We start from the raw sequence: 26,913 nt of genomic DNA, 5'->3' as shown, positions 1-26,913 counted from the left end.
CGTTACTGCCTATACATATATTCTACACATATTCGCATATAGGTATATGTGTGCGCCAACTGCTGTAAACTGCGCCGCGTCTCTCGTTATTCTCTTTTGCTGTACAGCTGCTCAGAGTGTGTGCGTGTGTACGTGGACTCGCGAGCTTTTATAATATTATATTGGTTGAGTAAAATAAATGCAAATTGTCCAGCTTTATTTGAGTTGGCGTTGCGTCCGCTGGCGTACGTAGACTCGGACACTCCGTTAAACGCTTGCGTGTATGCGTGCACTCAGCAGCAGCAGCAGCAGCAACAGCGAGAAATATCAACAAGCCCCGAGTGCGATAACTTTTCATAGTCTGGGGCATGTATGCTTATGATAGGCGGGTTGGCGTGTGCACAAGCGCGCGACACGTGACCTTTACCAATCAGGAAAAATTATATTTACTGGCAGATAAAGCGACTGGACTTTCTACAATAATCGTCTTGATTTTGTTAGTTTTTATATGTTCCACAAGCTATTTCACTTTTGACTTTTTGGAATTCGGGTGTGCGCCATCTAGCGGTAACTTATGATTTCCGACCAACGTCTCAGAGAAGACTTAAACTATAATATTACTTGAAAAATTGTGGAAAATATAATTTTTCCTTTTTGGGAGCAAACTTTCAGACATCTATCACGTTTAGAAAAGGGCTGCACAGAAAAAAAACATTGTTTGTACTAAAAAACTCTTAGCTGATAAAAAAAAAACATTTTAGTGTCGTCCACTAAGATCAACATTTTTAGTAACCGTAACAAAGAACTGATTTTGTTACTTAAACTAAAAATATTGTACAAATTTGGCAAAACAAAACATTACTCTTTTAGACTCATACTGTTTTTCAGTCAATTGTCACTCTGAGGTGGCACGAGCTAGCATCTACTACTGCTCCCATTTAGCGTACTCTATCCTGCATCCAGCTAAACAACGTGCTTCGATGAATTTTTTTATTCTTGATAAATGCTTTGAGCAAAGTTTAGTGCCGAGAATCTGTTTGCTCCATCCGTTGCGGCAATAAACACCGATGAGTATTGCTCGTCATTCGTGTCTCTGAAACGTCTTCCCGTTCGGTTTCCCATCCCGGACAAATTTTTCATATATTATTCTTTATTGTTAGACAAGATTTCTGATAAATTTTTGCACTGTAACTCATTATTTAAAAAGAAAATAGTGCCTTACTTTATTAACATTTTATCCATAAAAATAGGAAGGAGTTACATTTTTGGAGGAATCTCCTTGCCAATGTATTGGCAGCGGTTTTTGTTTATATGCTGAAACCAAAACGATGAATTCGTAAAATAATGAGCTTTAGTTGGTACGATTGTATGAAATAATAATTTGTAAATGGAAAAGCAACAGCTTAGGACTCTCCAAGGAGGCTAGAGAGCCAGAGAGAGAGAGAAAGAGGGACTGAGTTGAGCCGTAGAGCACGCAAGGCGCAAGGGACAGCTATCGCGTGCAGTACTCGCTCCTACACTATATACATCAGCGTGTATACGTACATGGGAAAAGCCATTTGTAAAAGCAGGCAAAAGCACACCCACACACACATATAGATAGAGCGACTGGAGCAGAGTCTGTTCCTCGCGGGAGGTTCCTCAATATACACACATAGCCGGGCCGCTGCTGGTTTGGATCGTTAACCATGGAAATTATAAATACGTTAAGTTCTATATAGTCGCACGATCGCATCCATCGGCGTCATTAATTATGAAGGTTTTAAAGTTGCAAAAGAAGCGGGGGGCGCGTCGGCGCGCGGCTAGTAGTGCTACTAGTGCGCTGCGGCCATAAATTGCATTATGAATTGACAAATTACACATTGATTGGATCGATAAGTCTGGTTAAGCGCGCGCGGGAGGGAACAAATAACGCAGAGAGAGAGAGAGAGAGAGAGATCGGTGTGTGTAACGGTGTATCGGGCCTGAACCACCGCAGCAGGCCTCGAGTGCAATTACACGACCTGCGCGATATATTATAGAGGCCGAGCTTATATGGAGCAAGAGGAAGGATGGACGCTTGCCAGCGAGACGAAAACCAGCCACTACGTCGATCGATCGTATAATACGTGTGTCGCAGGGCTACTCACGTCGTTTTATCTCCCTCTCTCTCGCCCTATCTCGTTATCTCTATACGAAGCCCCGACACTTTATCTCTGTCCATCAGTTATGTTGGCGGGGTAATTTCTGTCGAATTTTTTGTCCAATCTCGCTCAACGAGTACACACAAGGAGCTATTATTGCTCAGCGATCGCGTAAATAATTATATCTCGCTTTTTTTTTGTCAGCTTTATATACTGCGCCGCGATGGAGTGTATATATGTAAATTAGCCTTTGAAAGCGCTCTTGGTGTAATATGCATATACACCGTTGCGTTGTATGTACACGATTATCGCGCGCCTGGAAATATATTTTCGGCTTTAAAAGCGCAAAAGAGAGAGAGAGAGAGAGAGAGAGAGAAAGAGGAAGCGTCGCGTTCGGCAAAATTATTAGTAAAAGTGTAAGCGGACCTACTGTGCACATTTTGGAACTGCTCCTGCACTCAAGCTAATGGCCACGGCGCCGACTTTTCCAGCTTTTACAAAATATAATGACTATTTTGTATAATGAAGTCCGGCGGGTATCACGCTGTATAGATGTAGAAAAATTAGCAGTCGTAAAGAATTGTTTTTTTTTTTTTCATTCAAGTAGCTCTTTTTTACCGTAAAGCTCGAATCGATGCCCGATATACAACAAAGATGTAACGATAGCAACACATTATAAGAGTCCTTCTATACACACACACGCACACTTGGCATTATACATAAGTTATGTATGTGTGAAGTGCCATTATGTAGGAAACAAGCAGCTGCCAAGAGATTTCGCGATAGAGAGAGAGATCGTGTTTACACGGCTCGTAAGTGCTTCGGCTTCGACGAGAGTGTATAGAGTTGAACACGATCAACGGCTTCAGCAACAACGACGACACGGATCGAGCACGCGGCCCTCAGCATTAACGCGACGTGCCCCGTTGCTCACTCGCGTTAAAAATTCACGAAATAAACTTCTTAATTAGATACGATCGTCATCGACATCGTAGGCGTTTATATACTTAGCAACTCGAAATTGACCGCATGCACGATGCAGGGCCTAGAACAAGAGAGACTCTGCGTCAAGAATGACCCGACGCGCGGGACAGATATACGTAATAAAACTGGACAATCGTATACTGCACCTGGCAGTACATTAGCCAGCTTCTGTCGATTATCAGGACACTCGCGTGCTATGTATGTATGTGTATAGTGTGCAGCCGTCGCCGCGGGGCACGTCGATGCCAAAACTACTCGAGCCAGGTCAATCTTCGTTTATTCTCTCTCGCGCGCTCGTGTGTGTACTTTTCATTTGTTCCGCGCGAAGCTACTACTTACTGGGGCTATTTGCTGCGAAAATACGAAATATAGTGCTATTTTTGTATGTTTACAAATAGATCGCGCGGCTGTACTATAGAGGCCCACGGAGGACAATGCTTCGTTCGCTCTACGAAGATATTTCGGGCATTTTAACCAGAACGCGCGATTCGATGCTGCTATTTTCAACGGGACGAAAAATCATTATTTTATTTCTCTAATTCGGACGAGTATTGAAATACATCAAAGCGTTTAAACTATCGGCAATAATTGTTTTCGTCGTTCGAATCTCTTTGACCGATGCGTGGAAATTATATGTTCGATCGGTAACGAGGATGCATTTGCGATCAAATAAAATATTATCGTGTTACAGAGTGTCTATACACAGGCAGGTTTCGCTCGAAACTCAAAAGTCAATCGTTGGCCCGAGTGCGAGTTGGCCCGATTGACGATTATTAAAAAAAGAAAATAATTGCAAGGATCAATCTAGGGGTGTACAGTGGTTCCCAGGTGATCACTTTACATCTCGTATATTATCTGCTCTTATAATTTAGAAATAGCTTTAATACTGCCGTTGGCGGAAAATTGCGTGCGTTGAGATTTACGACTGCGAGACCTGAAGAGAAAGAGCGCAAGGAGAAAATGAAAAATTCCATTGTGTTTTTCAACGTTTACTCATCCGGAAACGAAGAATAAAAGATCGATGAGAGATAAAAAATTGTTTAATGCAGTGCGTAATTCTCGAGGAGATCAAGTAAATCTTGTCCGACAAAATCGTAAGCACGATTATTTACAAATTTCGCTCATCTTCTCGTCCGCCACTCGGCCACCGAGTAGAATCATCGGACGAGTCAAGGCGAGCGCCGCTGCCGCCGCCGTCGGACAGGTTATCCAAATTCGCGATAGCAGCCTCCATCCTTTCGTCAATGTGATGATAGAACGATCGCTCGCGCTCCAGCGCCGCGAGTTCGTCGCGCAGCTCCTTCTGCTTGGCGAGCTGCTCCTCGACCTTCCGCATGATCGATGCCTTGCGCTCCTCCAGCTCGTCGATCTCGGCCTGTATGGCCTGCTCCTTGCGCGCCGACTTGATTTGCGAGCGCACGTAGTCCAACACCATCAGCAGCACCAGTAGCAGAAATATGACCACCTGCGCGCCATCGTCGAATTCGATCGCGTTGATAATTGAATGAAAAGAAGTGACGATTGCACAGCGCAGTGCTTGAACGTAACCGCATCGCGGCGCTCAGTGTCAGTGAGATTGTGCATAATACCTCTATCATGATCTGGGAACCGAGCTCGATCGCGTCCTCTTCCTTGATGGGTGGCAGCTTGAAAGCGACGATCTGCTTGGCGACGTCTTTGGGCGACATGAGCAGCCGGGCGCTCCACTCGAGGCGATGATAGAGCCGGCCCGGCGCCAGCAGGAAGTAGCGCCGAAAGACCGGCCTCTGCGAGGCGTACTCGACCAGTCGCTTGGACAGCGGCTTCGTCAGCTGGCGAAACAACTGCGTGAGGAGGGACGCGCCGGGAAAACCGCCGCCGCCGACTGCCATTTTTCTTCGCGCGGTGTCAAAGGTTCGATGCACAAAAGCGACGCACGTGTGTGCTGTGTCCTGGGTTTCTTTCGGTGAGCTGTCACTTGTTCCTTTTCTTCGTTCTATTTGATATTCGTACACTTGTAGCGAAAATTAAATTCGCTTCTCAAACAACAATGTATAAGCAGCCTATATATTATGACAACATGCGGACAATAATAACGATAGTTCACTGGGTAGTCACAGGCATCGCTCTTAATTTGCTGTATTTACCTTTTTTGCTTGGTTAATAAGACGTTCACTGGTGTCTCAATTTTTATGACTGAATTTCACGACAGCACATACATTAACTCCAATGAACCAAGACGTCGGTGCGCAGGCACGTACTCGATTGACCCGATGCAAATATCATAAAAATAGGTTAACTCAGCGAGAAACCAGCACCGACGCGAGCGTTGCATATTTTGGCGCGAACTAATGATCAGCGCGACGCCGTCGCGAAATTCTCGAGTCTCGCGTTGTAGTGCACTGCGCTCGAGCGCCCAATCAACCATGTTGTTCTATACATCGACTGAAAATTTGTTAATTTTATCGATAAAAAAAGTTTCGTCGAGTGTCCGCTAAAAAGTGATCGAGCGACGCTTCGTAATTCAAAGTACACATCGCAAACACCCGACTGCAGCCATGTTTTGTTTTCAATTTATCTCAAGTGCCAATTGACTATCGCTCCTTCGCAAATCACAGCGTGTAGTTCTGCACACGTCGACACGAAGTTAGCAAAGTAAAGAAAGATCGATCGAAACGAGTTTGCTACACAAAAAAACCTCGGGTCAAATCCAACTCGAGCTTCGCAGGTATATGTATGCGCTTTATTATGTATTCCAACATTTTCGAGACTTATTCCAAGTTAATGTATTCCTGTAATGGATTTTCGACAAATTCAATAATGCGATAACGTTTGAATTACATTAAATCGTCGCCGGTCAACGTTGCTTGCATCATGCATCGCAGTCGATACTTTCAGTCTGACCAAATATTGACACTCGCTACTACGCTCGCTTGGTGCTTGATCCGAAAAACGTTAATATAGCGAAGTAAGGGTCGTCTCTGCGTTGAAATGAGCGGAAATCGTGACAATAGCATACTGATTAGCATAGGTAGAGCCCTTACTTCGCTGCATTTATATCTTTTGGCGTTGCAAAATAAAACGAGTGACGTAACAGAAAGTTTGCATTTCAATCAAGGAAAGGTTTCAGAGAATAAAATAATACAAAAGGAAAAGCTATAATTAAGATGAAAGATAGCAATTGATTCGAAGTGGGGCACACGGATCGTAAAAGTTCATTAGTCAAATAAATCATCACACATTCATTCAATTATAATTATTCTTATCAGGACAAGAGGTGAGGACATTTTAGAATACACTTTTCTTAATTTATTTTGATGATATTTGACTTTATCTTCGTTGTGGATTGTCACCTATCTTCTTGTTCGTCGGAGATGTTGTCTCGTCTCTCTTTGTTCGCTTCCGGCTGATAATTTAAATCACAGTTTTCATTCTTTCTACTCATAATATTTGGTATGCACATTCATTGACGTTTAAAAACATAGGAATGGTCTTCCTCAAATGTTCCTCGTCTTTTTAACGCAAAGAACTGTGCTCACTAGCTGATAATCAATGAAAGTATTGTTTTATGTATCGCAGATTCGCGTGACCCATGCCCGTCTTATCACGATACGATGCTCGTCTGCAGCTTTTTCTGCAGACGTATCAGTAGTCAAATATGTACGAATTACTTTGCGATGTTGACGTCTTTTTATCTGTTTTTTGTATGAGCTGAACTATTGTGAAAAATGTATCCACGGTGTCAAGCCCATTGTAACCACGAAGTGTGGCGGCGCGATAACGCTGGGGGCGCGCGCCGCAGTAATTCATAGCCTTGACAGTCACTTTTTTAATTTGAAAACGCTCGGGATAAAATTAACGAATTAATTAAAAGTCAAGTAGAGGCTCGAGCCTGCAGCTGCAACAGCCTCTCCCTTCGCAGCTAAGCCAATGCACGCAGTAAGCCAGCGCGAGCCCTACATGTACGCGTGGAAGTTGCAGCAACCAGCCAATTCGTTAATACTTTGGATGCAATTGGATTCGCACACACACACACACACACGCGCACAGACTTTGCAGTTGCGTACACGTACGAATGCAATTACAGATGCAAACAAAATCGCGACAGATCCAACAAAAGTGTGCATCGCGGAGAAGCAGTTCTCATCGCGACGCATAAAGAGACGAAAAAGGGCCAACTGCGCAGAGTTGAATGACGCGTTTGTGACTGTACTATGGCGAGTCTATACTCGGTGTGCACCACGTGTTGCCGTTTGCTGCATTTATGAATCACTCAATCATGCATTTCCCCGCGTCCACGTACGAAGCGATCGATTGGGAAAAACGAAGGAGAAGGGTAATACGATTGGTAAAATTGTCAAAAAATCTCTCGCTCGTGCATAAATTATTATTGCGTACGGGTGTGCGTGTACACGTACTCCCGCGTGTGTGTGTGTATTCGTGTGTACGAATGCATGAACACGCGGATAAGTGCATCCGAAAGTAGGTCACTGCGCCTAGCAGTACGAGCAACAGCAACACTTGGCGAAACGTGTATACACCGCATACACACATACGTACGCACACGCGTGCGTATACTTATAATCCTTTCATCAACTCCAGCAGCAGCAGCAGCCGTCGGCGCGTACATTGCGTCATTTATATTTTCCTGCCCGAGTAAAGCGAAAAGAGAAAGAGCGAGAGAAAAGCGCGAGAAAATTGCTCGATAGTTCGATCAGAGTCTATTATTATCTTCGCTAATTTAGCGGATTTGATCGCACGAGTAAATCAATGGCATTTTGCGCATTTACGTTTTGGCATTATATCAGCTTGGCTATCTCGAGCCGTGCACACAGCCCCTCGTCCTACACGAGTATATGTATGTATGGTCGATTTTTACATAATAAGCCTCGACAGATTTGGCTTACGTCCAAACCAATCTAAGCGTATATAGAAAACGACTCTGAGTGCAATGAGCCGCCTCGCCGTGTGCCATGTATACGCAAACATACATACACACACACACACAAGTGCCGTACACGTGTGTATATACATGTATATTGTCAATTGGCTGCTGCTACTACGATTCTACTACTGTATTTCCCGCGGGTAAAATCAATCACTCGAGAAAATTAGAATGTCCAAAATTATAGAGCGCATGTGCCGCATAGTCGACGTTTTTATATACTGGTATACCGTAACCACGAGACGTTGCGTCGCTGTTTGTTGCGAAACTTTTGCCCCACATTTTAATGCCAAAGGATGTTATAAGAAACTGTATTTTAATTATGTCGCGGACCAGAAAAAAAAAGTTAAAAAAATAAAGAAGATACCCGCACTGTACAGCGGAAGATTCCGTTTTTTTTTCTTTGTCTTTGCCGCAGAGATTCTAACAACACATTATATATACCACAGCAAACTGAAGCAGAATTTACCCTCTTGTAGAGGTTGCATATTAAAAGTTGAAATAAGTTGCTTAAAAGACGCTAATTATGAAAAGTACCTCTTCATTGACGTTAGCCCCATTTGACTCGTCGTTCGTATATATCGGATTTCTTCTTGATTCTTATGCTTGGCAGCGATATCGGCAACTTCTCCCCGGAGCACGATAGCTGCGCAAGTAGTTGAAGCTCTGTATCTCAATAAAAATCACGAATTCACGCGTTCGCAAACGGACTCTGCCTGCGCAATTTTTCGGAGTGGATAGCGTCGTTTGAGAATTTTTCCTATGCAGTACGCTGCTCCGCGCGGCTCGGAAAATTATTCAGTCATGACGCAGTAGCAGCGAAAATCCATCGCTGCAAATGTGCCATTTCTTCTCTACTACTTTTTTTCTTCTTCTCCTTTCGCGTGTATATTTATATTAAAAACTCATAGGAGCGAGATCGCAGGCGTTAACTAGATGCGAGTAAAAAATCTACCGACGAAATCAATGAATAATTCAGATCTGTTTTAACGCGGGGGAGGAATGAAAAAATAAAAGGAAGGCCAGCTTACGCACGGGAGACGATTGGATGTCATTTCTTCCTTTGTTGTTTCTACTTGTTTTACGCACGAAACGAAGCACATTTCATGAGCAACGGTGGCGCGTATGCCGAGGCACACTACCCGTGAACCTGCGAATTCTCTGCTGTGTACGTTTTCAAGTGCAAAATGACAATGAGCCATGTACAAAAAATTTACGCGTTTATAAAAGTTTAAACGAACGATAGGTACTAAACACTTGGTCGACCAAAAAGTAGAATCGATCAGGTATAAGCTATTTCATAAAAAATAAAAAAAACGCAAATTGATTGTAAAGTACATTTCAATTGCTACGCGTTTGACAAAAGTTCATGCGATGATCGATTTTGACGCGTGCAATGTACGTATAAAAATCGTTACCGGTTGTATCGTACGCGCATGTGGCAATGGTAGCAATTCTCTTTTCTTTTTTTTTAGCTCCATTGATTGTGAAGTTATTTTTACGCGTTTATTAAAACGTTAATTGAAAAAATGCCGCACAAAATGAAATGACCTGATTTTCTGTCTGTCTGTCTGTCTGTCTCTCTCTCTCTCTCTCTCTCTCTTGGAATTACGTTACCTAATAGTTTTTTCTTTGTCACTGATTAAATATGATTCATTTCTTTTTTTATGCATTTACCATTCGCCCTGTGAGTCGTAGCTCGTGCACAAACACTCGGATGACTACGCTAACGCATGTATTTTCGTTCGTTGCTCATTTGGTCGCTCCAAATCGAGCCGCTTTAAAATCTACAGTGCAGCATAAAAATTAAAATATAAAAATAGTTTTTCTCCTCGGGGGAACAGGAATCTTCCTTTCTAATAAATTCGGAAGGACTCTTATACTAGCACGGGTTCGCTTGTCTATGTCCGATTGTATACAATCACTAGTTTATAGCCATCGTTAACAGATGGAATAATACACGAACGATCGATATTGAACTTGTGTAAGATATCTTGTGCCTATACCTGTTAAAAGGTGATCGATAAATATGGAATGACATTTCCACTCTGCAGCGCCGCTCTTGCACGCACGCAGACTTTGATGTATAATTTAGATAAAATATTTGTCTGGAAATTGAAAAAGGCTCACGTTTTTCCGATTAAAAAGTGCTTTATAACCGTGTATAAGCGTATAGCTTATAAATGGAAGAAAAATAACAGGGGATTTCCAACTTCTCTTGTTCTTTCTCCCTTTTTAACGAGCAATAATGCTTTATTAATATTTTCTGCGCAGAAAAGAGAGAGGGTAAAAAAAAGTTTCATCCCATAGTTATAGTGATTTATAACTATAAGAAAAGTTGTTTTATGCATAGGCTATTGTATAGCATTTACAAAGTAGATGTGCCATCAAAATGGATGATCCATCTTGTGTTATAATGTTTCTTCTTTCTTTTTGTTCCATACCACGTCGTCGTGAGTGCGCGCAAAGTTTGAAAAAAAGCCTGCATTGAAATTTGAACAGTGCAAAGAGTTAGATTTTTGTTTCATCGAGACTTATAAGCGCAACCGCGTTGGTATGGCGTCACTCTCGCTCGCGAAGAGTGAGGGGAGAGAAAAACTTTTAATTCGCAAGACTCGATGAAAATCTATGTAAAAGAATAAAGCATCCAAGCGGATTAGGTTGTCTCCTTTGAATCTGGCGTTTGCGAGCGCGGGACAGGTTTACTGCGGCGTTATATTAGCCGCGCCGTTGCTACTTTGGCTCGGCTCTCGCGCACACAGAGAAGTTAGCTGTTTTAAACTTGGCGTCGGGGCACACAGCAGCGGCAGAATAGGAGCTTGGCTTAAATGATCCACTTTTTCACGTGGGAATCATTTTAATGAAATTTTTAGCCTCGCCATGCCACTCGTGGAATGCGAAATAGCGTTGAGCTTTTTTGTTACACAGACGCCTAATGTTCTCTCTTTCTCTCTCTCTCTCTTGCCCGTCCAGCATTCTTTTGGTTTTTAATTTTACCCTCGTAGCCCCCCGACTGGCCGCTCGCTCACTCGGCTCACTCGGATCTTGCTCGACTTTCGAGTGTGTATATGCGTACACGTAGATCAAGCTTAACGAAATAAAAAGAAAAACTTGATTATAATAGGATGCGCACACTTAGAGGCAGGGTGGTAGGGAAAAGTTACTCTCGCCGCTCTGCCGCGAACTTAAACAGAATTTTCAAGCGCGCGTGGGGATGAAGGAGAAAAAATCTCATGCGTCACGAGCAGCTCTACATTACTCTCTCTCTCTCTCTCCCTCTCTACGCTGCGGTTATAATAATAAATAAGTTTTCGCGAAAAAATTCTCTTCCCTATAAATAAATTAATTGTTCATTTCTCGCGCTTGAGTTTACGCGCTCGTTACGATGCGATGAGGCTCTACGTCCTATACCTCCTCTACTCGCCTTGCCTCATAATTTACATGTATATATTTAGTCGGTGAGGCCGCAATACATGTTTCATAATGTATACATAATTTCAATTTAATTAACTTTTTAACGTTTCTCGAATAATATCCCTTTTTGAGTGTTTATGTGCGTGCGTGTATTACTACGTTCTCTCTCTCTCTCTCTCTCTCTCTCTTTTAGCGTGTAAAATAATCAAGGAACAAACGCTCGTGTCGAGGATTTCAATAGCAGACTTGCTCGCGTGCGCTGGCAGGCATGCGGCGACCGCAGGCTAGCCTTTTATTTTTCAATTACGAAACTTCGACAATTGAATTACGAAATTCTTGTTTCCGAGTTTTTTATTGCTCGCACAAAGCGAGCCGAGCAGCGTCGCCCGCGAGTTCTGTCCAGGCCGGATAGCTCTTTCCTTTTTTCCTCTACTGCACCGGTTCTCTTCGTGCGAAAACTTCAATTCTCGCGAGAAGACATTTTTTTTTCATACACGTATGCGCGACAGTTTTGGTGATCCGTCTTGAAACGGAAGGCGCTAGCATGAAAATGTGCCTGAAATTTGTTGCGTCGCCCTCGCGTCGACTTTTCGTCGGAATTACGGAAAAAACAAATTTTGCCCTTCCCCTTCTGGAGCAGCAGCATAGGGCGTCGGAATGCTTTTGCCGCTGCTGCTGCGCGCGCTATCTCTGCAGGAAGGCCGCCGCTGGCAGACGATTCGGTTGGCAATTTACATAGGAATTGCTGGGAGCCGTGTGTATATAGAGCGTGTATGCGAGTTTCCTTAACGAGAGGCTAAGCTAAATTTAAGCCTCTCCGCGCCGTATTCGCACATACATACTCTCTCACTCACACAAACACACACTTGCTTGATAGCAGCAACAGTGGCGCGTATCGTACGCGCAAGAGTTTCCATTAAAACGAGCACATAATACTTTCGATTCTGAGGCAAATGACTATTAAGTTGGTGTTTGCCGAGAAGCTTCTTATCCTCTAAAAGTATCTTAACTTCCGATGACTTTTTGGCATTTCGGCAAATCCTATCTCGTTTGCGCAAACATCTGTACACTGCATTGCTGCTGCTGCTGCTGCTGCAAAAAAGAAAGTAGTCGTGTATGTGCGCGAGGGATTATTCTTTTGACGTTTTTTCTTTGCTCTTTATTTTTGTCTTTAATACTGCATTTTACATGGAAATTCGCTAAACTTATTTTTTTTTTTTTGCACCAAACTTTTGGAAAGACCTTCGAACCTTTTGGTAAAATAGCCTTATCTATTATCCCCGCGTATTAGGGCAGAGAAAGGGGCAAACTTGACTTTTAACAAAGAGCTTTGGAGATTTTTCACCGCGGCGCTCGCGATTGTTCAAAGTCATTTGTAGCCAACTACGCAACTCGGCTGTAACGTTTATACACAAAGGAGATAAACGTACAAGTTTTGATTTCTTGGTGCGGATGATTATCAGTCCTTACCTCGGCCTAGTTATTCCAGCGCTTTTGGCCCGCGTATGCACCCTCGCCGAGCTAGTTATGTGCGCTGTGACGTTGAACGACGCGTGGCACGAGCCAGAGAGTATGCCAGACGCGTATGATGCGTACTTATAATTGCCTGCATCGTCGTAAATACACGCGATGTACGTGGATAATCGAAAGCGAAATCGGTCCACGCGTGCCCGAGCCTCGGCGTTTCGCCGACTCCGCAGCTACTACTACTACTACTGCGAGCTCTTCGCATACACACGCGCTTTCTATAAATCTTTCTCTCAGCGCGAAAGGGCTATACGTACGTGTATCGGAAGTTTTCGAAAAGGGGGCCAAGTGCCACTCGAAAATGCTTCGACTTTCAAGTCCATCCGTTCTACCGAGTATATCCTAGGCTTTTTTTTTCTCTCTCTCCTGGCACAAAAACTGAGCGGAGGGTTTCAACGAGTGAATGGCAGATCTCTGTGCGCCGCCTAGTTAAGCGCGCACTGCATACGATCTGGTGATAAATGGAATTCAAGTGGAAAAATCGTTCCGCTGATTAGTGAAATATATTTTGTTATAATAACGTACGAACTATAAGGAATTTTAAAAATATTTCTTGCTACCTTGACTTTTCATTTTTAATCTATATTGCCCTGATACAAAATTCATCTCGCATTTATTTTGTATTTTTCAGGTAAAGTGAAATCTCTCTATAGCGAACCATCTAATTAGTGGACACGTTTAAAATGATTGACTATTCCTATGCATTCTTTATGTATCTCCGATTCCCCAAAATGAACATTCTTAACAACGGACGTGAACACCAATTTTAAGGTACTAACATACAGTTTGTTTTCTAATTGTTTGACGTTGCGTACAGTTCGTTTTCTAATCGGAGACTTCATATTGATAGTTGGTTTTAATTTGAATATTGAAATATACAAACAAACGTAATCATAAACATCAACATAAACTCGTCGTTCACACAGTTCTCATTGTTTCTAATGGTTTCTTATAATAAAAGAAGTACTCTCGCAGATAAAATTGAAATAATAAATGAGTGTGAAAAATTTAACCCAAGTTATCGAGCAGCAGCAGAATAGTTTGGAGTGAGTAAGACTTTTACACGAACTAAAAAAAGTTTTGCAATAATTTATACTCTGCCGATTAATTTGCTCACTTATCAGTGGTGATGCAGAACAAGAACACCAAACATTTGCACTACGAAAATACCCCGACCAAAGGATTTATAGAATAAGTTTGATTTTGCCACTTTCAGATTTACATATGAAGGTATTCGCCATCTAGTGGCGGTGCTAGAGGTAGTATTATCGTATTTAAAGCGAGTGGTCTAGATTTTTTGAAACAGTAAAATTGTCAATTTCAAGACATTAAAAATGTCCACAATATTTGTAACAATAAATGACTAATAATTAACCCTTTGATGGTAATTTATTAAACATTGTAATTAGTAATTTTTTGGTCAATAGTCCATTTCTTATGTTAAACATTTCTTATACCGGAGGTACTTTCAATGATAAGCTTACTGATTGTTCTTGAGCAGATTAGTACCTAACTTCGTGATTAGTTTCAACTATATTTAATATGCTGACGATGTGCTTCTCGATTCTCTCATGGCTGTCCTTTGCTAATTTGGACTCAGTCACGGAACGTTGTTGAGCTACTACCTACAATCTTAATATTTATACAAAAGTATGAAATTGTATAATAGCATTTGCGGATCGGTTCGTCTCGGTGCGAAGTATTTACACAAAAAAGGGAAACGTTATTAGTATGCAGGTGTGCAGCTCTCTGTATCTCTCTTTCACCCGCATGCTCGCGCTATTCGAAACATACATAATGGGCCATTTGTGCAGCCAAGTTATGAGTTTCATGGCACCAATGAAATGACTAATTTTCAATCTTAACGTTTGGGGAGTGAGAATTTGACGAAACATAAATTATTTTTTAACATACCCGCGTGCCAAGGTTAATCTCAGTACGCTGTGTGTATCTTAACTCTGTCTGGCGAGTTTTTTGCGCCATATATATAATACCTTATGCAAGGGGCGTTTAATCGTATGATTTTTTAGCTGCCGCGGGGCAAAGTTTTTGATTCGCATATATATACGTGGTGGCGCACGAGGCTTATCCAGCAGCCGTCTTATAACCCACCAGAGCTCTTCTCTCTCTCTTTCAAATCTCCCGAAACTAAATGGTAGCTTTAGTCGTCGAGACTAGGGATAGGTGAGCGCAAGCGGCATATAATACTCTTATCAGAACAAAACTAAACTCACTCTTTTTCTCTCTCGTTGTCTCACTCTCACGAAAGCTCGAGGCATCGCGGCGCAAGCTCGCAATTTATATAGAATCTTAAGGGGGGGCGCAAGAAAAAAAGGATAAAGAAAAGAAGAAGTTAATAATCGCAGTGGCCATTAGTGGCTAAAACCGGGCGTGCTCCATATAGCCTTCAAGTTGGTACATCCCAGAAAAGGTATATAAGAGCAACGACGAGGACGTCGGCATCGGTGGCGGCGGCTGCAGTGGCAGCAGCATCAAGCCCATGCAATGCGATAACGCGAAGAGAAAAGAGTCGTCGGATAGTGTGTACAGTAGAGTAGTAGGATCGCGCGCGAGCTGCACGTATATATATAGATATAGCCGCGCGCATACACACGCAGTGTACACATAGCTCGAGGTATAGCATTCCGCACCGGGGGAAAACGACCTCGGCGTCATCGCTTGTAGCAGAGAGCGAGCGAGTGAGAGGAAGGAAGGACGCGAGGGAGGACAGAGATGAGGAGGAGAGGGAGAGATGAGGTGCTCCTCTATACGCTAGGGGGTGGTTCTATTTATAGAAATGCTGGCGCTATATATAGCAGCGACGCGGGCCATGCATAGAAGCACACGCAGCAGCAGCAGCAGCGACCGGCCGTAGCAGCAGCAGCAGCAGCAGCAGTGCACATTCGCTAGCGCAGACGCAAAACAGCCCTTTTCTCTACCCCGCAGGTTCAATGAAACCAGGCCATCAGACGTATAAGAGAGCTGCTGCTGCTGTTGCACCACTGCATGCTACTGCTGATGCTGCTGCGCATATATACCCGTTTACGATCCGAGCATACTGTTGAGGTTTGTGTTTCTTATGTCTCTCGGAGAAAGATATGCCGTGCTGCTGCTCTACGCACGCACGCGAGCAGTTCCTATATTCATTTAAAATGATAATATTTTTGGATTCTGGGGCTGGGGGTCGTTTGGTTGATGGCGTTTTCACTGCGCTGCCCCCGACCGTATACGTCGACGACGACGACGACGATCCGAGGAACGAAAGAGAGATAAAGCGAGAGAGCGCGAGAAAAGGACGATCCATTGTATATACGCAATTGGTGCAGCTTTCCTCGCTCGAATTTGTTGCTGCTGCTGCCGCTGTTAAGCCAACACGCGGAATTTATGCACGCTTACTGCCGCACGTAGCATAATGATATAAAAGTGCATAGCTGGGGCGACGCTGCTGCAAATGTGCCTCGACTAACTGGCATTTTATCTCGCTCTCCGTCTCTCTTTCTCTCCATTTTATACGCGATGAAAACATCACGACGCTTATTTGGCGCTGGCTTATCGCGTGCATGTACGCATGCCTTTCAATTGCTCGCCTGTCTCTCTCTCATTTAAAAGTTCTCTATATCTCTAGCAACATCTTCTCTCCCCGAAAGTCTCGTCATTGATCCGGCTTGTATGTATGTATAAGTGCGGCACGAATGCAGCAGTAGCAGCAGCGGCACGTCGGAGAGAGCTGCGATAAACAATTCTTTATTCGCGCGCTCCGTCTTCCGACGCGCATCCAACACGCCAAGAGATGAAACGAAGCGTCCGATGCGCAGCTCTTGTCCGAGATAAAACGAAGTTTTCCGCTGTTGTTTCTTCTCTATACTTCACTACGCACACACACGTACACGTGTACTACTACACTGAAAAAAATTTTATACCCAAATCCAGCGAAAATGGCTAGCTGGATCAGCAAAAGATATTTTGCTGCCACGGCAAAATAATTTTGCCGTGGGAGCAAAAAATTTTTGTCGCGGCAGCTAAATGATTTTGCTGGGACAGCAAAAGGTTTCGTCGTGGCAGCAAAATATCTTTTGCTGATCCAGCTGTCCACTTTCGCTGAATAGACTTGGGCACAAGGACACTCGTATGACGAGTCGACTTGCTTTGAAAATTCAATGCACGGCAGAGATACATATATATGTATGTGTGTGAGTAGCAAAGAGCAACGAACATNATTAAAGTATTCTTGAATTTTTCATCTGAATAGATTGAAAAATCTTGACCTTTCGAATCTCACCTTTCAAATGCTTCATAAAAATAGGAGAATTCAATTAAGGCTTTTAATTTTTGGTTGTCATTTGGTCACTATGTAGGATATATTTTTTGGCTTTTCTTAAACGAATTTTTCCAAATCATCAAAATGATTGAACATAGAGATATCTGTGAAGCAAAAAGGAAGCGTGTAGGGGATACTTGTCATCATACTTTCAGTTCCTTTCAAATGTCACCTATTGTTTTTTATTTTCGGGTTTAATACCTTGAAATCCCAGATCATGGATGTAGATATAGTGGGCTTGAGTATTCTACAAATTTAGAGTTTTCGTGGGCAAAATCAATCGAACCAGTGAGGTGGACTTTTTGATCTGGTACAGCAGCCAGCATTCACTGCGCAAAACGAAAACAAACAAACAAGGCTTACAAAAAACGTCATCATAACCAAACAAACACCATCAGATAACGCGCCTGCATAATTACCTAAGCACTTTGACACAGGCATCCGACAATTTCAGATAGTACACGGTCCTCTTGTAAAGAAACTGACGTTTACTCTCTGGCTCGTCCATCTCAGCATTTCGAATTGAATGGGTTATGTGTCGTGTGTCCTGTATTGTTACATTACACTTGTGGCATATCGCGCGATCGACTCTCGAATGATGTATACGAGCACATTTGAACCCGTCGCACATGTTTTATCATTATTATAGCCACCCGAAGCCTAACTTGACAGTCTGTGGACGCATCAGCGAGCTGCAGGTCAATATGGTGTCTGTGTTCGTGTGTGTGGCAGCAGCAGCGGCCTGTTAGTAGGTTGACATCGTGTCCGAGTTCGTGTGTGACAGCAGCAGCAGCAGCAGCAGCGGCGGCATACATGTAGGCCGAAATCGCGCCTGTGCCGCGTCAGCGAGCTATAGGTCGACATGGTGTCTGTGTGTGTGTGTGTGTGTGTGTGTGTGTGCCGCAGCAGCAGGCTTGTCGGGCGTCGGCCAGTAACATCACACATGTGTATAGGAGTGTGACAACGACTCCGACTGTTCGATGTTCAGTGTCCACTACAAATTTAGAACTCGTTCTAAAAAGTTGCTTTGGACGGCTCGCGGCAATGTTCGTTGCTCTTTGCTACTCACACACATACATATATATGTATCTCTGCCGTGCATTGAATTTTCAAAGCAAGTCGACTCGTCATACGAGTGTCCTTGTGCCCAAGTCTATTCAGCGAAAGTGGACAGCTGGATCAGCAAAAGATATTTTGCTGCCACGACGAAACCTTTTGCTGTCCCAGCAAAATCATTTAGCTGCCGCGACAAAAATTTTTTGCTCCCACGGCAAAATTATTTTGCCGTGGCAGCAAAATATCTTTTGCTGATCCAGCTAGCCATTTTCGCTGGATTTGGGTATAAAATTTTTTTCAGTGTACTGTGTATAGACTGTCCATACGCGTGTATGCAGTTTTCTCCTTTCTTTTCTTCTGTTTTTTTTTTTATTTATTTTCTTTGCTCGCGCGCGCGCGAGTTCCTTTTTGAAGTCACGGGATTAATTAAGAAAGCGCTTTTCCCTTCAGGCTACTTCGTGTACTTATTCATACACGATAGTTCGTTTCTTACCCTTACCGCCGCCATCTCAACCCCCTCCTCCCCCTCAACCTGTCTCCTGGCTTTGCTTCGCTGCACGCGATCCTCTTTGTGTACGTACACAAACTTTTTTCCTTCGCGTAAAGATTAATACCACAATACTCGATATCTTAATTGAACTTTCCAGACGCGGCTTTTCTCGTCGTTCTCTCTCTCTCTTTTTTACTTTACGAAGTTTAGTCTTGTTCCTTAGTTTTTATACATACCAACACAGAAAGGCCGCGCAAGCTTCACGGTGGATACCTATATCTACCGTAGACAATCGAATTAAATGCGTAGCGTCGAAGTCTTGCGTGAATAAAAAAAAATATACCATCTCATATGTGTAATTGGAGTTTTAACGTGCATTCGCGTGGTTAAATATTTATTACAGTTTATCGTGTAAAAGTTATATTTGCGCGTATAAACCGTAGCTGCAAACAAATATGAATTTTTAAAATTACTTGTAATTTTCTATGATAAATTTTGCACGAAACTGAATAGAAACAAAGTTCAACAAGGCCTCACAGCTTCGTAACGAAATTCCGAATGAGAACGTTTTCATTTGGGCGACGAGCCGCGCTACGTAACAGCTATCCAATTCTTGCAACGCGAGCACGAGTTTCGATTAATTGGCAATTGCAGTAAATAGATATATGTGTTTTGAGTCTTGGTTTGGTTCACTTCGGCATTTCAACGCGGCACGGTTACATCTGCGCGCGTAAAATTTCACATTAACAATTAATACCCCTTTTTCGAGATTAGATTTACAAGTTCGCCAAGGTAATATCGGTCGGCCGTGCACGACCGAGAAGTAACATTGGCAAAAAAAGGGGGCAAAACGACTCACGGTAAAAGTGCCAGCCCGAGCAGAGCAATTCGAAACCGAAAAGCAATTTGGAATTTTTTTTTGCTCTTTTTCTCGCTCGCAAACGCTAAATAACTACCTGACTCTCCTTCTCTCTATATACGCGCCTTTTCTGTTTTATTATACGACGACGTGGACAATAACAACATCAGCAACAACAACAATAACAACAACAACTACTACTGTTACTACTGCTGTATAGTATCCAATGCGCTAGCAGTACTGCAGCGTATACACAAAGTCATTGGTTAAACTATGAAACTCTTTACCGCAGCCTGAAAATTATAAACTTGTGTCGCGCGGCGAACGAGCGGAGCCGAGCCGAGCCGCGACTCTCTTTTAACTGTCGCGCGCGCGCGAGTATTGCCACATGTAGCAGTCCAAAGTTACGTGCAGTTACGTGCTGTAACTGCGCACACGTGCATTTGCGCGATCCATTGATTATTTCTTACTCGGACGAACGACGTGACGACGTGTCTCTATGTGATTTTTGCTCGATACTCGAGTCGACAACGAGGCCAATTATTTATCCTGCGTGCGTGTAGCACTATCATTGATGATAATCATTCCTTTCGGAACCGAAACAATATTAAAAAATATTTCGTTTTGGGGCGCGTATTTTAATAACTGGTTATTAATTTTCGAGGATCCTAGAAGCAATAAAATATTCCTAGCATGCTCCATGTCGAGTAAATACTTTTTTTTAACAAAAAATATTACATGTACTATACAGTTATGGCACCAAAAATATCAAATAAAAATTAAAAAAAAAGTATGCAAAGCTCATGTTCTCTTCGAAAAGAAGTCAAGCGCAATAACTGGACTAACGCATATCGGTTAGAATAATTAGCTCAACGCCCCGTACGATATAAGCTAATGTAATACACGCGCGTGCCAACCGAATTGGACGTTGACTCGATGATGATAGTAATGAGCGTTTATGCCTCTGCTTCGCTGCCACGGATGGCCCGCACGACGATGCACTGCCGCTGCGGCAAGTCGCGCGCGAAACCCCCCGATGTGCCTAATTTATTAACATTGATGTTGAAATCTGCACGACGTATACGCCATCGAGGCTCGATGCAATATTATCGAGTTTAAAATCAATCGACGATTAAATGTCTCTCGTGACAAGATGAGCATCGAGTCATTTTACGCCGGAAAATTTGACCAATTAATTTTATATTTTTTGCGCATTTAATAAAAATGTGTATTTTTTTTTTCTTTTTAATAAATATTAACTGTGAATTCATTCGTAATGCACATTTTTTCGTTTATTAAAAAAAAATAAAGGTCAATAACCATGTATCATTATTAATCATCAAGAATCTGGAATTTTTAAATGTGCTGCGTTCGTCATACATCACTCGTAGTCTGATTTATTTTTTTCGATTATGCACCTAGCCTATCAATTTATAAAAGAGGTCTCGTTTTGCAAACGTAGTACGTCAATCGAGAAAATGCAATCAGTCGCAAAGCTTCAACGCCAAAAACAAGATTCATTTATATTTCTCTTAATCTCACCTCGACGAATATCTCCTCTGCCTCAAAACTTATACTACGGTCCGCTCTTAAGGAGTTAATTATTGTTTAATTCAAACCTTGAAATTGGACTTTAAATACGTAATATTGACATTCAAAGTTAAACAGCCGCACTCGCATCGTAGCTTCGACGCGGCTCTCTACCAAGGAATTAATCCTCCTAGTAATAAATTGCTTAGCTCGTCTGCTGATTATTTTTCTTTTTCAACCCTCTTTTCAAAACTTGCTCGTGGGAGGCCAAAGGAAAGTTTCCGAGTTGACGAGAATCGCGTCGTTTTATCGTTGTTAAAAATATTTAGATGGATCTTCAAGAACTGGGCTCGTGCTGTAGCCTGTAGCTGTATTCACAAAGTCGGCCTCGCGCTGCAGCTGCTTTTCTATGAGTTCGGGTCTCGTAAATACTTGTACATCCTTCCGACTTTTACGGAAACTATATACCCTAACTTGACGATAATAAACCGTCGGTAAACGTCCAAAGCTCTATATATAAACGCATCGTACAAGCAGCCGAGCTTTATAGATACACGCACACACATATATCTAGGAAATTACAAATGCGTAACGATTAACGATGCATATATTCATCAATTGTGCGATACAGCAATGCACCGAGTTTGCATATGACGTAATAGTCAAACGATATACACACACACCCGCGTACAGACACAGTGCGGAGATGACGATGGTGTTGCAGCAGCAGCAGACTCCGTGTACGACGTGCTTCGTATTTATTATTCATGAGCTTGACATTAATGTGTTTACCGAACGCGCAGCTTTGTACATGTACTGCCTGATACTGCCTCTGCCTGATGTATATATTTATTATTAAAAGAATTTTTTCCCTAAACAGAGGGAGAGAGACAGCCGAGGCTCGAAGTGCAGCAAATTTCGTTTGATGACACGGCCTGTTTTTATTGATAACTCGTATACACTATTAGTTAATTTGTTAATTATGACAGTTGCACACCCTACGCTTCCAGCGATTCAAAGAAATTTCCAACTAGTCCGCTGATTGTAGTGCTGCCACTTGCTCGCATTCATTACTGATTGGGTCAATTTGCGTCCTACCGAGCGACAAATACTTTTCAAAGAACCTTCGAATTTACGATTGGCACGAAATATATATACCCCTTTGAACTCGTCTTCGCGCCGTGTTTGACGATATTAATATTTGGCGAGGATTATTATTGTCAGTCGACTCTGTGGGCTATACACGAAGCGAACGATGTTTTTTATTGACAAAGGACCTATACTATAAATAAGAACTTGGGATTCAGCAAACTCGCTCTTCATACGACAAATGAAATATGCTTTATCGAAAAAGAAATAAAGACTCCGTGGAAAAAACAAATGAAAATCTCACACAACCGATTCGTGTATCAATATTGCTTCTTTTGTTTTACCAAACTAAAGCTCAAGTTCTCTAACTGCTACACTGCAGGCGCAGCAAGCTGCCGTTGCAGCACATAAGCTCGAAGAAACCATAAGCTCGTTATTCTCTCGGCATCCTCAAAAATAATCTGACGTGTATACGTGATGTGTATAGGAAAAGTTTGTATTCCTTTTTTATTTCTTATTTTCCTTTTGCTACTGGTAAATGTAAGAAAGTAAATACGGCATCGTGAACTCGGTATCTCGTGTTTCCAAAACATCAATGTCCAACTTTTACCTGCTCTTGTTTAAAACAAAACTGAACAAACTAAATTCATAACACATTGACTCGACCTAAAGTCAGCGCCCAATACTAAACATTAAAATCAAACAAAATCAGTCTGTTATTATTACAGCCAGTCTGGTGATTTCAGATAAAAATGAGATTCGACGCGATAGAAAATAATCCATCACTGCGTGCAATCCGGTTGAACTTGCAATGGATGTTCTTTTTCTTCTGGGTTCAACATGACCTACTTACGCTCAAATGTATTAACAAGGAAGCATGTTAGATATCGTCCGCGCCAAGAAAAGCACACTGGCGGCACTGGCTCGTGTTTTATATAATATACGCTGCGTATGCAAAATTCCATGCGAACTTTCGCGAGTATATACTTTGCACATATAAAGGATATGCTGCATACTTAACTTACCCACAATACTGGTGCGAGTCTCTCACACGCGTATTCGTGCGTGTGTGTATTCAGGAAAATGTGTGCGAATTTATATTGTGATAAATGTGTGTAGGTGTGAGTGAGTGTGTGTGTGAGTACACTGGGCAAAACCGAGAGAGCAGACAGGGCCGATGGTGGTGATAACGCAGCCGCATTGCGGGACGCACACACTCGCCCTCGCGCGCATGTTTATACTTACTAGGTAGATTATAGGTTGATTTTCATACAAATGGGCAGATTGTGCAACTATTTCCTCTATACTCTGCCTATAAAGTTTTATTAAGTTTCATTTGTCGTTAGATTGAGTTGAGTGATGCTAGATGAACCCTTTTTTCTCGGCGAATCACTGAAATAATTTAAAAATTAATTTAATTCATTGAACTTTGATTATTAAATTGACTGAATTGGAAAATTTGATGGTAAATTTAATGAATTAAATGTATTGCTGATCGTAAAACAAAAGCTGTTCTGTCGAAATAGTTATTATAATAGTTTACTCGAAGAAAATAAAAGTGGTATATCGACTAGGGAGGTATGTTCCAACACAGTATAGATATCGAATCTTTCATTTTTCTATTTCATTATTATTATTTTATAAAAATTAAAATTAATAGATATTTGCCAATTTTTTCAACGTACGGATCTGTGGATCCACGACTGTATGTTTCAAAGAGTCTTCATTAGTCCATCACAGTCCATTGAGCAGCTCTACATCACTTGTTATCGAGTTCTCGCTTCCTTTGATGATTCGCGCGTTCCATTGTTTGTGTCTAGACGTCTATGTATGTGCCTGAAATATACAAAAATGAGTATTTTCGAATTTTTCATTCAGCTTCCAAAAAGATTCATTATTGACTATTTGGCTCGTGTGGTTTCAGGAATGTATTTCTCGCTTTCGGCGATACTTTCCACAACGATACGAGAATAATGATAATAATAAAGATAATAAAAACGACGATAATCGAAAGGAAAAGGAGGAAAAAAACTGTCAGTCAGGTGCACGCACGCAAATATTATATACGGATGAAATGCTGCAGCATTTGTCCTACAATGTCACGCGATGGTCAATATTTCGAGCGATACTATACGCGGGCACAGAACGCGCGACGGCGAATCCGCCGGAGGCGGCGCACGATGCTGCTGCCGTTACTGCCTTCTGCGCGTATATAGCAGAGAGAGAGAGAGGATATGCAATAACGTTGGTTATGGCCGAAAAGCCGGGGGCTTTGCCTATATACCTATATTTATGCCGTGTACCTCGGCACGCTTTAGTCCGCCCGGCTAGTCCGATGACGTCAGAGAGCTTGCGCCGAGCTATATACTCGCTACGTAAGCTGTCTCTTTCCCTCTGCCGCCGCTGCTGATGCTGCTGCTGCTGCGGGGGTTGAGCGGTGTGCGTCTGTACGTGTGTGTGTGTGTGTGGGGGGCTGATGCTGTGCGTTCACTTCGCTCGCGCGCTGACTCTACGTCTCTGTATATGCTATACGTGAGAAAATGGGCCACGGCTCGGCCCCCTAACCTCGTGTATGCCAAACTATTTACGCCCACGTATGTTTCCCTCTGCGATGCTGCCGCCGCTGCTGCTGTTGCGCACACTTGTGCGTATACAGTAATACCGTATATGTATGCTGCGTATATCTGCAATGCAAGCACCCACGCACGCACGATCACATCACGCGCGAGCGATGCGATCTCCTCAAAGCATTGCAAATATGTTGCGACGTTGCATATCGTAATTATTATATTTGGCCAACCTAAACTTTTTCACTGTGTGCACATATTGCGCGCGATTGACGGTGCGAGCTTTAATCAAAACTTTACCGCGATTGACGCTGAGCTTCGTAGCGTCGAAATATCGTCGCGCGAAAAAAATATTTATTCACTAGTAGTGGAAATTTCTTTGTTATTGATGGTACTTTTGTTGTATTAATCGATTTCTGTAAATATTTATTTCAGTCATTTAAAACGCTGGCTGCATATCATTGCAATTATTATTTACTCATTCGGTTTGATTATTATCAAAATCACCGTTGAGTTAAAGAGCAAATTATTCTACTGGTAACCGCACTGTCGCCATAATGACGTCATTGATAATGATCAAAGCAAAAAGTCAAGGAGTTGCACGGCCACGGTTACGATCAGAATTCACTTTGCCAGTTTATCTATGAACATTCAAGTAAACTTGGAATATCAATCAAGCGTGACTATACTCTCTTGCTGTCTTTATCTCTTTCCTAATCTACAGACCTATGGCACGAAGCTTTTAGCTTCTGTTTGTATCGGCGTCTGCTAGTTTCAGAAGACGAGCGTACACCGTAGCTGCTGCTGCTCTCTTCTTCCGATAATAGAACGGAAATAATTCACTTCGAAAATTAATTAGAGACGGTTTGTATGCCCCCCCTCTCTCTCTCATTCTCTCCGTTCCTGTAATTCGATCAGCTGTTGCCTCGTTAAGGCAAGTTGAAGACAAAAAATGTTCAAGAAAGCCTAAGGAAGATGTATTCAATGAACTGCTATACCAATTAAATTTGATATTCTGATTTTATAATGGTCATATACCAATAAACACTGACTCATTAGTTTGTTGAATTTGATGTAATTAAGAATTTGTTCGTATCAGTCAATGAGCTAAAGTTAAAAATGAAAATTAAATAATTGAGAGCTTTATTTGCTATGTTATAACATTTAGCTTTGAAATGTTGGAAAACGAGACGAAAAATAATGGTTATAAAGGCGCATTAAAGAACTATTAAGTAAAAAAAATCGATAGCAATAGCTCATTGATATGTAAGAAAAAATCGGCAAAAAGTACCACGATAACAACTTTTTCAACCTACTTATTGGAGTGGGTTACGGCTTACTGAACGGAGTGTCAGTGTTTTTTCTTATTTCTTTTCATTGAATAATGCATCATTCCTCATTGTTATAGAATTCTAGAGCCGAAGAAAGCGCGACGTTCAAAATTCATTGCAGATTAATATTTATTATAAGGCTCGCGTATGGTGCGCGTGGACAGAATTCATAATCCGCGTAAAAATAAAATTTCACGTTTCTCGTCAATGAGTTTTTCTCGCAACAACAAAGGCTTCTTCTTTTTCCGTACTCGATACGTCAAATGAGCTTGAGCAAAAAAACGCACGACAACTCTCCCATCCGAATACAATAGATCAAGGACCAAACGCGTGCAAAATAAAACAGCAAATAAGGGCTTTCCTCTCTGTTTAAGGAGCATGAAAATCCTCTGCGTCGAAAAACTACTGGCGCAAAAGAGAGAAAGAAAGAGAGAAAGAGCAAGAGGCAAGGAATCGTGTGCGTATATCCTCTTGTCGCGTCGTTATTGTGACAGGCCGTTATTTGAATTCCTTACGGATATACGTGCATGCAAAGCAATTCATCGATTCTCTTTTCGCGCCGTTCGCTGCGTGAAGCGTCCCCATGTATATATGTACACACGCGCTTTATAACAATTTGACCGGACCGAGCGCGATTTTTCATTCGGTACGTCGAAAAAGATTTTAACGAAATGCCGAAGCTTACTCCGGCAGCGAGTCACAAAGTGAGCTGAATTTATTTT

General features: G+C 42.2%; 2 protein-coding genes across 2 annotated transcripts in view; one reads left to right on the top strand and one right to left on the bottom strand.

The window, feature by feature from the left end:
- LOC106650377 (two pore potassium channel protein sup-9-like) overlaps positions 1-26,913 on the top strand; it is a 94,971-nt gene that overhangs the window by 46,114 nt on the left and 21,944 nt on the right. The window lies entirely within an intron of this gene.
- On the bottom strand, positions 4,095-5,156 carry LOC106650450 (optic atrophy 3 protein homolog). The gene is made up of 2 exons (XM_014368439.2): positions 4,676-5,156; positions 4,095-4,551 (listed from the first exon to the last, which is right to left on the bottom strand). Exons 1-2 carry the CDS (start codon positions 4,955-4,957, stop codon positions 4,195-4,197), a joined length of 639 nt encoding a protein of 212 aa, XP_014223925.1. The 5' UTR covers positions 4,958-5,156; the 3' UTR covers positions 4,095-4,194.

This window comes from Trichogramma pretiosum, unplaced genomic scaffold (genome assembly GCF_000599845.2).
Source record: "Trichogramma pretiosum strain Unisexual culture from Peru unplaced genomic scaffold, Tpre_2.0 scaffold5, whole genome shotgun sequence".
NCBI lineage: Eukaryota > Metazoa > Arthropoda > Insecta > Hymenoptera > Trichogrammatidae > Trichogramma > Trichogramma pretiosum.
The sequence above is the reverse complement of the archived record's forward strand: the minus strand, read 5'-3'. Positions and strand labels throughout refer to the sequence as shown.

Coding starts and splice junctions, on each gene's coding strand:
- LOC106650450 (XM_014368439.2), bottom strand. CDS start 4,957: ATGGCAGTCGGCGGCGGCGGTTTTCCCGGCGCGTCCCTCCTCACGCAG. Junction 4,552..4,675: donor GTTCCCAGATCATGATAGAG/GTATTATGCACA, acceptor GATGGCGCGCAG/GTGGTCATATTTCTGCTACT.